At 31.8% G+C, this 10,411-nt stretch overlaps 4 protein-coding genes across 4 annotated transcripts; 2 read left to right on the forward strand and 2 right to left on the reverse strand.

Moving 5' to 3' along the window:
* The first annotated feature begins 35 nt into the window (after positions 1-35).
* Positions 36-2,172, forward strand: LOC116430581 (uncharacterized). Its single transcript, XM_031984919.2, has 2 exons — positions 36-993; positions 1,205-2,172. The coding sequence occupies exons 1-2, from the start codon at positions 727-729 to the stop codon at positions 2,135-2,137; spliced, it is 1,200 nt and encodes a 399-aa protein (XP_031840779.1). The 5' UTR covers positions 36-726; the 3' UTR covers positions 2,138-2,172.
* A 718-nt stretch (positions 2,173-2,890) lies between these two features.
* LOC116430582 (uncharacterized) lies at positions 2,891-4,861 on the reverse strand. Its single transcript, XM_031984920.2, has 3 exons — positions 4,402-4,861; positions 3,552-3,701; positions 2,891-3,105 (listed from the first exon to the last, which is right to left on the reverse strand). The coding sequence occupies exons 1-3, from the start codon at positions 4,859-4,861 to the stop codon at positions 2,891-2,893; spliced, it is 825 nt and encodes a 274-aa protein (XP_031840780.2).
* Positions 4,862-6,906: 2,045 nt separating this feature from the next.
* On the reverse strand, positions 6,907-8,907 carry LOC116430557 (enoyl-CoA hydratase domain-containing protein 3, mitochondrial). Its single transcript, XM_031984865.2, has 6 exons — positions 8,431-8,907; positions 8,164-8,250; positions 7,894-8,067; positions 7,607-7,794; positions 7,327-7,487; positions 6,907-7,253 (listed from the first exon to the last, which is right to left on the reverse strand). The coding sequence occupies exons 1-6, from the start codon at positions 8,467-8,469 to the stop codon at positions 7,024-7,026; spliced, it is 879 nt and encodes a 292-aa protein (XP_031840725.1). The 5' UTR covers positions 8,470-8,907; the 3' UTR covers positions 6,907-7,023.
* Positions 8,908-9,487: 580 nt separating this feature from the next.
* LOC116430548 (cytochrome c oxidase subunit 6A1, mitochondrial) lies at positions 9,488-10,336 on the forward strand. Its single transcript, XM_076371864.1, has 3 exons — positions 9,488-9,687; positions 9,911-10,059; positions 10,137-10,336. Exons 1-3 carry the CDS (start codon positions 9,588-9,590, stop codon positions 10,218-10,220), a joined length of 333 nt encoding a protein of 110 aa, XP_076227979.1. The 5' UTR covers positions 9,488-9,587; the 3' UTR covers positions 10,221-10,336.
* The last annotated feature ends 75 nt before the right edge of the window (positions 10,337-10,411 follow it).

Raw genomic sequence — 10,411 nt, forward strand, 5'->3', positions numbered from 1 at the left:
AGACGTATCTTTGGTTTGTACAACCGAAGTACAGAAAGGAAGTATAAACATCTGTTTCGCAGAACAATATTTGTCAAATGAAATTGCTTAGTTTTTGCAGGAATTAAGAGAATAATCGATGTGTGTTCGACTTTACAATATGAATATTGCTGCTTCATCGGAATGGTATCGATATCTTTAATAATTATTTTGTGGTCCTGAAAACTCAAAACTTTTAGAAGAATGGTGATGTGATCTGTAAAAGGATCGTGTTTTTCAAAGTTATAAATTATATTCATTCATTTCGTATTCGTGTGAGAGAAATATGATGGCATGTATAAAAGCCACGGGGACAATTTTGTACACGCTGCAAACAATAGGTGATTAAGTCGAATAGTTTCAGATCTCTTAAGATTATGATTATTTTTTATTTTGAGAAATATAAATTTGTTAAGAGGAATGCTGGTGGCGGCCATATCATCATCGTGAAATACTCGCTCTGCTAGCTACGCTCTTCTAATGTGTATGTACAAATTCTTGTTTTTGGTTATACACGTCAGAAATATGATTATAATGTAATTAAATTTTTTATTTTTATGAAATTTCATTCAGAATATTCATCAGATCGAATAAAAGCGATTAAAGGGTAAAATTATATTTTTATTATTGATGTGTATTTAAAAATCAATCAATATTTGCCAAAGAAGCAGTATTCCAACAAATAGTTAATGAACCGTGCAGATTAATATGTCGATTCAAATGTGTGGACGTGACCAACGGAAAATGATGCAAGTGATCGAACAAATCAAGGTACTCGCCAACAATTTGGAGGATTTGCGTGAGGAAATCGGCGCACTGCGAAATAATCATTTTTTAAACGATGGTAACGTTTCAACTGATAAGAGGATTTATAGTACTAAATCGCATATTTTACATAAATTGAGAAAGTCCACGAAGAAAATTGGACCAACGGACTTACAAAAAAATGAACGGAAACCTCCAAAAGAGTCCGAGGTATTTAATCTTTTTCACTGTTCCAAATTATCGTAAATTAAATAATTGTTATCCCTTTTGTCGGTGTAAGTTCAATTCCATTACTTTAAAGTTAAAATAAACGAGAACAACAAAAACTCTAATAAGCAGAATACGTATCTTTATCAAAAGCTGCGAACCTTTTCATAAAAGTGAAGACATGTAACAAATATCTTAAAAACTTTACCAACAGGTTTGCTGTCATCGTTCGATCCAGGACGTGTCATTATTTTCATCGCTGAAATACATGTTTCGTTTCGGAAAGAGAAGCAAACCCTTACGAATTTCTGCATACTTAAAAGACGAGAGCAGTCAAACAGATAAAACATCCAATAAAAGTAATTCCCGAAGTGTTTTCAATAAAAAAGCATCCGCAAAAAAGCAGACGTCGCTTTTCCAGCAAATTTCTGACATAAGTTGTGAATTAGATTCACACGTGGACGATGCAACGTTTTCTGACATTCACACTGTTCCAACAAAGATCAGCCCACACGGCAAAGAACTTTGTTTATTTAACGAAAATAGGCCACTGACAACTGTATGTACGCAGACCAGCTCCCCGAAGCCATGGAAGAAACGCAGGAGTTTCAATTTCCAGTCGAAACATCCAAACTTTTACTTCTCGAAAATCAAGAATGCCGTAATCACGAAGAAAATCATTAGAAACCCGAGTGAGAATGCGTTCACGGTTTGCGGAAGGGTAATTCGCGGCGGTTATCCTAACCTAAACCAGAAACTTCGCGAAGATTGTTCGTGCAGAACGAAACGAATAAATGATGATATCAAAGCGATTACTCGCGGAACCTACGAGAATGATTCCCAGTTAAGTAGCAACGTTCAAAGATTAAACAGCAGCTCGCCTCTAATTGAAGACAATATGGCCGACAATTCCACCACCGAAGAAGAATCGGGCGCAACGTCCTCGACTTCCGTTTTGCTGAATCTAGAAGTAAATGTTTCCAATTCTTCCACTAAAACCGAAGAATTCCGTCCACGAAGAAAACCCAGGACTTACACGTTAAATAAACAATTTCAAGAACGTGATCGGAATGATCGGTGCGAGAGAATATTTTACGTAGGCCCAACTTCTGACTTGACTTTGTCCTCGCACAGTTCAAAGAATTGAAATGCATACTCAAACGTATGCGAAACGTCGAGACGTATTTGATTAGTGCTTAACTCCTAAAAAAAAAAGAAACGATGAAGAAAGCATAATTATCTGTAACTTTTTATTATGTTTATTCCACTTGAAAGTCCGGCAGTATCGTAAAATATAAAATATACAATTGATAGCGTACTGTGCGCGCTTTGGTAAGTCTCTTCGTGTAAAATGCATTTGAATTATCTTTAACAATCCATTTAATTAATGAATACCGTGATAGTCGTTACAAGTTCAATAACGTATACCGTCTTCGTGCTCGTTATCTTCGTAATGAAAGAAAAATCTCACACAAAAAAGGAGAAATTATAAATTTAATCAATTGGCAAGAGAATGTTTACACGAGTTCAACTCTTTGTAAACTGTTCAGCACAGTCCGGGGTGAAAGTATGGTTCTCTTGCTTGCTACGCGAGTTATTACAATAGAAGTAAAATAAAAATTCCATTCTTCTTTGTTAAGATTTCTGTTTCGTTACATTTTACGTGTGCATACATCTCGCAGTCTAGCAATAAGTATTGCAAACAATACTGTCGCAAATTTGTCTGCATGTATAGATACTCATCATGTTTTTTGACCAATTATTTAGACATCCATTCTTTGTTATTGGTCACTATGCATTCCGATCAATTTATATTAATTGGCGACAGAGGTTTGAACCAATGGATAAATCGATAATTAGTACGAAGATTGAGTTATCAATGATTTTTAGTTTTCCATCGTTAAGAGTTGTTTTTGGCGACCGCAGCTGCGGCCACCGTGTTCGCGGCGGGCGAATGGCTCTCGAAGACCGTTCCCCAAACCGCCACGAACGACCCGTACACCCTGTCATTGCCATCGGTGTTCTTCTTAAAGTTGTGGACTGAGTAACGATTGTAAAGTCCCCAGATGCTGTTCATCAATTTGCTACTGTATTTCATCGGTGTCAGCTCTCTACCTATGCACGAAAACGACAATTAAATTAAGTTAAATCGAATATTAAATAATGTTACATATTTAATAAAATCGTTTGCAGCTTCAGTTACGTGAAAGCAACTGATTATGTCTTATATACGTTCATACTTATAAATTTTCATATATAATTGAAATAATACAATTGAAATTTTAAAGTATTATGAATACAAGCATAGAAATATATTACTACTTTGTCGAAGATTAAATCGTAATAAAAAAGAGATGTATATTGTTCTATTTTTAAATTAGCAAAACTGTCGAAGGAGGAAATTGATGTTTTGTTTAACATTTGCTTTTTTATAAAGATGCATCTTCAGTCAAAACATTTGAAGTTACGAATTCATAAATCTCTGCGTTATCTATCAATTTTGCAATTCTGAAAGCAAAGCATGCAACTGATGTAATTTCAACACATGATGAAATAGATACCTTCCTGAGAGGGTCTCATGTTGAACATGATTTCTTTGCCAGCCTTCTCTTTCTCATCTATGGGCGTTATCACAGAATTGCGTTCAAGATTGCGGCGGACTTTGCACACTGCAAATGCACCCTGCGGAATAGCGGCCATCTTTCTACAGCCTACAATCACAAAATACTAGATTCAGTATTGCATGGTGCAATAAGCCAATTCTTTGTGACAATTTTATTTTAAATTAAATTAAATTCGAACATGCATTAAATATTAAATAACTCAAGTGTGTACTACATAATTATGTAATATTTGAATATTTCTTACAGCATTTGAAATGAAATTTCGATTAAGGCTTTCACCGAGAACCAAAATCATTTGGTTACCAATTTAAAAATAAACTCAAAGCACAATAATCAGAAAAATAGATTAATTATTACTTAACTTTAGTACTATTACATTCTAACGCATTCAAATAAAAAAATATAGTACAATGTTGAGTCGTATAATTTATAATCTTCAAAACAGTGCCATATAAATGAAGATTCACAAACATTGTTGTGCAATGTATATTCGCAATGTATATTCGAAAACAAATCTAAAAATCACTGGAATGAACTTCTTCAATTAAATCATAAACGTTTCTTTACTTGAATAATGAAAATCACTAGAGCAACATACACAGTCCCCAATATCTATACATAAACAGGAGAACATTGCGAATCAGTATCGTTGCAGAAAGTTCGCCAATCGTATAAATCTTCAAACATTTCTATCGACATCAATTAAATCGCGTTCAATTAAAAATTACACAGAACCACAACAACTTCAACGACACAAACGATGCTTGAGAAAAGGAGAAGGACAAACCAATGCAGATTTCGAAGAGCAATTCGGCGACTTCCTGTTTAGTGATGATCTTTCTCGTCTTTTCGACGCCGGTCGTGATAGTATCCGGAAGTCGAGCACTAACGGCCCCTCTCGATCTCCGATTTTGGTGTCTGGTTGCTCGAAAACTCATACAGCCCCGATCAGCGTTGTCCGAAACTGTCATCAAACGAATTGAGGCAGCGAAACTCTGTCGGTATCTTCCCCTTTTATTGGATAAATATTTTAAATACCCAGAAGTTACACTTCTTCCCCCTGTAATCACAAATTCTTGCGTATGGCGTGGGCGTCGCGTATATTTGTGCGTAGGCAGCGTTCGTATAAGCGTTCTACTGGCTTTACGTTGCAATATTGGACCTAATTTATAAACTCGGCTGGCAGAACAAGTGGGGAGAGAGAGATTCGACCGCGGACAAAACGAGAACAACGAAAAAAAAAACATCTTTGTAACGGGACAAGTGATATCGGCGTCCTTCGAGATCGTCGCCAACGCTTGACGACCACCACGACTTCCTTATCTCGCTAGACCTTCCAGATTCAAAGCAGTGCAATGCGCGTCTTCTTTGCACGATACGTGACACGCATCATGTACCACAGTACATACGTACAGTGTAAGCAGATGGTAGATAACCGACATCTGCGAATTGGTCATACCCCTGCGCCGCTTCGATACATTTTTCAAGTTAGAAAATATCTACGTTATTAAACAAATCGCGGGAAGTATGTAAATATTACGTAATTACCGATAATTGAGAAGAGCGAAGATACTGAGAAGCTGAAGTATGAGAAGCACTTCAGATAAAATCCTTTTTTCGCCTTTTATCGAACTACTGAATGGTGAAGTTTGACACCCCTCGAACGTTTATCGTAGAAATGAGGAAGTATTATGTACTTCTTCGAGTTTAATGATGTGACATCATTTTTATTCATTTTCTGGTAATTGATTCAGCGGAATTTCGCAATAAAGGTTTCCTTTTAATACAAATGACACCAAAAACGATATTTTCTCTTTACGGAAGACATTTTCTTTTTTATTTAAATTAATCGAAACGTGCTACGTAAATTATGCACTTATTCGAGTGTGCTTATTATATTCTGGTTTATAAAAAATTAGAATCAGTGCAAATTTGAGTATATTAATGTATATTAATTTTTATTATATTGATTATAAAAGCATTCCCAAGGATTATACAGTTTTTCTTTGCGTTTAACCGTTCGTGCCCGGTGTCTTTCTTTGAGAGATAATATTTTTACGAAACTAAGAACGGTTTTTTAAATAAACTGGAAAATGTTTTCTCAATACGGTAAATGAATGAAAATGTTATCAAACGCTTTGTGAAGTAACAATTGTGTCGAGAATACATAAACGCGACAGTCAAATGTGATAATCTATAAATCTCTCAGTAACTTTTCACAAACAACACATTTTTATCATGTTTTGTCTTCTGTCGCAAATAAACATTTCACTCGTAACATCAAGTCGACAAAGTATTTAATTACAGCATTTCTGCAGCTATGATATATTCTTCAGTGAAATGTGAAACAAATTGAACGCTATTTTTTATTATATTTTAAACATACGTTTTTGCCTGGTAGCAAAAAAACAAATAAAACAAAAACGTGTAAAAATGTTAATCATTATCATAGTCTCGCATTTTACAGTCGCAGTTTATAAGACAAGAATTTTTAAGTGGGAAATCTGACATTTTCGAATATCATATAAAAATTACTAGGAATTGAAGACAAATGAATAGTATTTACTTAATTGAGCCATGAAAACCTTTTTATTCGAAACTTTTCTCCTTACATTTTGAAATTATTGATAAAAAATAAATATACAAACAATACTTTTGTCATTTCTATTAATTTATTTATTTCTCCTTTTGAATTTGAAAATCTCTTTTGAACAGAAACAGTCCTATTACCATATGTGTTCAAGTGCATGATATTTTTCAAGAGAAATAGATTTTCAATTTATAGTGTAATCTTCTTTGATTCGATAAATTGTTTATAATAAAAAGTTGTTAAAATGCAATTATGTGTATGTACATATATATATATATATCGCATGTGGTAGTTTTTCATAGATTAGAAGTTTTCAATTATTTGAAGGACCTGTTAATAGACGGGGAATGTTATTCCCATATTTTTATTTCAAAAGGTTATCTCTTAAACCTCTGTTTAGTATAGTGAACTTCGTCATGCGATAACATATTCATTAACCTGATTACATTATGATTCAGTGTGAATCTGAATTCTTCATACTTTATATACACAGTGTACCTACATATATAAGTATACATGTACGAAGCCTCCGACTAAAACATATTTATCCTAGATTCAGTGATCTAATTGTTAATGAAAGTTAATTAATCTTATATATATTAATTTTCTTCATTTAATATGTAAATACGTACATATACACATCAAATATAGGAAAATGTTACGTGTGTTATTAAATTAAATATTTAAACGATGACTGTATAATTCCAGTATAAAAAAAGAATAGTTTTATTCATAAAAATGAATTTATAATAAACATCGGTAATTTAATATACAAGTGGGATTAATATACAACTTGTGTAACAATTATTTTAATATAAATTAATCTTTCTCGTAACCATGACTCCAAACAGGCTTCCTTTTCTCAATAAAGCTCTTAATTCCTTCTTGAGCATCCTTCATTTTCAAATTATTAACCATTTTCTCACTTCCCAAGAAATATGCAGTTATTATATCTAAGTCCATTTGTTCATATAAAAACGTTTTTCCAATATGTATCACTGAGCGACTTTTTGAATTTATGGCCATGGTAATTTTATTAAGTTCTTCTTCTACATAAAGGATATAGTAGATAAATGGTTTATGTTTATAATACTTTGATAGTTAAGTATTACAATGACTTACCCAATTTATCATGTGGCACTACTTTGCTCACAAGACCTACTTCATATGCTTCTGTTCCACTAATAGTAAAACCTGTGAAAAGCATATACATTGCAGTTTTTCTGGGTACATTTCGAACCAACGGAATGCCTGGAGTAGAACAAAATATTCCGAGATTTGCACTAAAAAATAATAATAGAAGGTCAAAGTCTAGTAAATAATGAAAAATATATTATTAAAGAAACATCTACGAAAGTATGTAACATTTAAAAGTGTATTCAATGTGTTTAAAGAGAATTACCCAGGTGTACCAAATGAACTCCTTTCAGTGCAAATAGCAACATCACATGCAGCAACCAGTTGGCAACCAGCTGCAGTAGCCAAACCATCAACAGCAGCAATTACAGGTACTGGATTCTGACTAATTGATTTCATCAATTCCGAGCATGTTTCAAAGATTTCCTTATGTTGCTTTTCATTGTTAGCAGTCTAAACGACGCAAGCCAATCATTTCTCTGTGATGAATGTAAAATCCTTACTATATTAAACAAACCCTTATTGTTTCTGGTTTGTGACTTACTGACTAACCAATTCTTTTAAGTTATGCCCAGCCGAAAATATGTTTCCTGGAGCAGCCCTGATAATAATGGACCTGAGATTTTTATCATTTTCACTGTTTTTAATATTTTCCAAAAGAGACTTTAACATATTCATAGACAAAGAATTACGCGTTGCAGGATGATTTAAAGTTATTGTCTTCACCTATTTATAAAAATAAGAGTAAAAATTAATATGAAAATTATATTTAATGTTACAAATTCATTGTTTATAATTTTGTACATTTAATGTAACACTTACACCATTGTTTTCAGACACATCTAAACATTTTTCTTCGGTGGACAACATTCTATTAATAGGAAATGTCCTCGTAATATATCGTCCCGTCTAGAACAATTAGTCATTAAAACATAGTTTAAATATATGTGTATATAAAAATAAAAAAATACAAAAGTTTCTATACAAAGAAATAGAGTATATACACATAAAACAATTGTAATGTTATAGGTTATGTAACCATATCTTTATTTTTAATACGTTTACGTAACTAAATAGAGAATACAGTACCTGAAAATATGTAAATACACTTCTCTTTATGAATTTCATTGTATGAACTTTTCAATATTCTATTCTATAAATCGGAATTTTCTTTACTCCTAAATCTATTTTTTTAAACGAACAATGTAACTGACTGTAATACATATGATATGTTATATGAATATGAACGTATGCATGGATTTAAAAGTTCCATAAACATATAGAACACATACAACAAAAATATTGTGATATAGCCTCAAAATAAGAACTTCATTATGGATCAATGAATTTAAGAACGATTATTCTAAAAGAAAATTGTATTAATATTACAATCCTGAAGTATGTATCACATCATTATTAAATATTCACGATGAAAGTAATCATTTATATATTCTCCCATTTTGGGTATCATAACTTGATGTAAGAGCATTTCCTTAAATTATTATACTCTATGCTTAATTTAAATGTCTACTTGCGTATAGTTCTCTGATACGTGACAAAAGTACTAGTATGCCACCTAACGGAAAGAATCTAATATTATTTGGCTAGAAATTTGAATGGTTTCGCATTATGTGGCGCCATCAATCCGAAATAAGGAACTAGTATTTATAAAAGTTATTGTTTTAAAAATTATTACCTTAACGACTTTTTAATAGATTAGACACGACTATTCTGTGTTATTAACGAAATATTTATTAATTATTTGTTACATTTATTATTGTGTTATTAATTAAATATTTATTAATTATTTGTTATATTTATTATATTTATTAAATATACTTTTAGAAGAGTACATAAAACAGAGTATATAAAATAGAAATACATCTTATAATTGCACAGACGAATGAATACGTCATTTTCAGTAATTTCACTTAACAATACAGATTAACATATTAAAAATATTAAACCATATAATATATTTTTATATTATATCTAATGTAAGGTAATTATTATTTTATTATATATTTAAAGCTATTGTATCTATGCCTGTACTCTGTCGATAACGTTGCAATGTGCATGAAAATGATTATGATACGTTAGCCCCCTAGTATGAGACCACAGAAATACATTGGATATTAGGTCTATTCTATACTTCGTCTGTGGTTGTATGTTTCTCGATCAGAAAATTCGTCGATAGCATACAGTACAGAGAAGTAAAAGGGAGGTGTTAGAGACTGAATTCTAAAATGTCAAGAATACGAAATTTAGGCCAATTTGGCCAAATGTTTACTAGAAACCTAGTAACCGTGAAAACCGTAGAACAACTTTCTCATCGTCCCAGTGAAGGTAAATTAAAAGATTTAATAGATTGACCCTAAATTGTCAGTAATAAAAAAAACGTAATATGAACGTAATAATAAATAATACTTTTGCTTTGCATTGATGATTTATAAAAATCAAAGTAAAAAAGTTTCATTAGTCGCATTATATCTTTTAGGATTAACTGATATATTAATTTTTGCTTCAGGTAATAATCATGTATAATATTATATAATGTTTCCAATTGTAGGTACTCTTAAATTGTGGAGATTTATGACTTTGTTTGTCGGTGCACCGTGTCTGGTCCTTTGTATGATTAATTGTTACATAAACAGCCTTAACGAACACCATGAAAGGCCACCACCTCTTGAAATGCCCTATTTAAAAATTATGAGAAAGGTATGAATAAAATTGAATTCTTTTTTTTTTATATAACATTTGTATAATACACAACTATATTTTGATTTCTAATACAGCCTTTCCCATGGGGAGATGGTAAACATTCACTTTTCCATAATCCTAAAACAAATTGGATACCTGGTGTTGGATATGAAGAATAATTTGTTCAATATGATCATTAGTATATAGTTTACATTCTACGGTAATTATTTACTCTTATGCTGTGTAATATAATATTGTAGACTATGATAATAATAATAAAAATTAATAAAATATAGATTTTTTCCTATTGTTTATACTTTTCAAAAAATTCCATTTCTGTTCATATCCTCAACATTGAATCATTTTATCA

Source organism: Nomia melanderi, chromosome 11 (assembly GCF_051020985.1).
Source record: "Nomia melanderi isolate GNS246 chromosome 11, iyNomMela1, whole genome shotgun sequence".
Taxonomy (NCBI): domain Eukaryota; kingdom Metazoa; phylum Arthropoda; class Insecta; order Hymenoptera; family Halictidae; genus Nomia; species Nomia melanderi.

Coding starts and splice junctions, on each gene's coding strand:
- LOC116430582 (XM_031984920.2), bottom strand. CDS start 4,861: ATGTTTTTTTTTTCGTTGTTCTCGTTTTGTCCGCGGTCGAATCTCTCT. Junction 3,702..4,401: donor GCTCTTCGAAATCTGCATTG/GTTTGTCCTTCT, acceptor TTGTGATTGTAG/GCTGTAGAAAGATGGCCGCT. Junction 3,106..3,551: donor CATGAGACCCTCTCAGGAAG/GTATCTATTTCA, acceptor TTTCGTGCATAG/GTAGAGAGCTGACACCGATG.
- LOC116430548 (XM_076371864.1), top strand. CDS start 9,588: ATGTCAAGAATACGAAATTTAGGCCAATTTGGCCAAATGTTTACTAGA. Junction 9,688..9,910: donor TTCTCATCGTCCCAGTGAAG/GTAAATTAAAAG, acceptor TTCCAATTGTAG/GTACTCTTAAATTGTGGAGA. Junction 10,060..10,136: donor ATTTAAAAATTATGAGAAAG/GTATGAATAAAA, acceptor TTTCTAATACAG/CCTTTCCCATGGGGAGATGG.
- LOC116430581 (XM_031984919.2), top strand. CDS start 727: ATGTCGATTCAAATGTGTGGACGTGACCAACGGAAAATGATGCAAGTG. Junction 994..1,204: donor AACCTCCAAAAGAGTCCGAG/GTATTTAATCTT, acceptor CTTTACCAACAG/GTTTGCTGTCATCGTTCGAT.
- LOC116430557 (XM_031984865.2), bottom strand. CDS start 8,469: ATGAAATTCATAAAGAGAAGTGTATTTACATATTTTCAG. Junction 8,068..8,163: donor ATGTGTCTGAAAACAATGGT/GTAAGTGTTACA, acceptor TTTTATAAATAG/GTGAAGACAATAACTTTAAA. Junction 7,795..7,893: donor GGCATAACTTAAAAGAATTG/GTTAGTCAGTAA, acceptor TGCGTCGTTTAG/ACTGCTAACAATGAAAAGCA.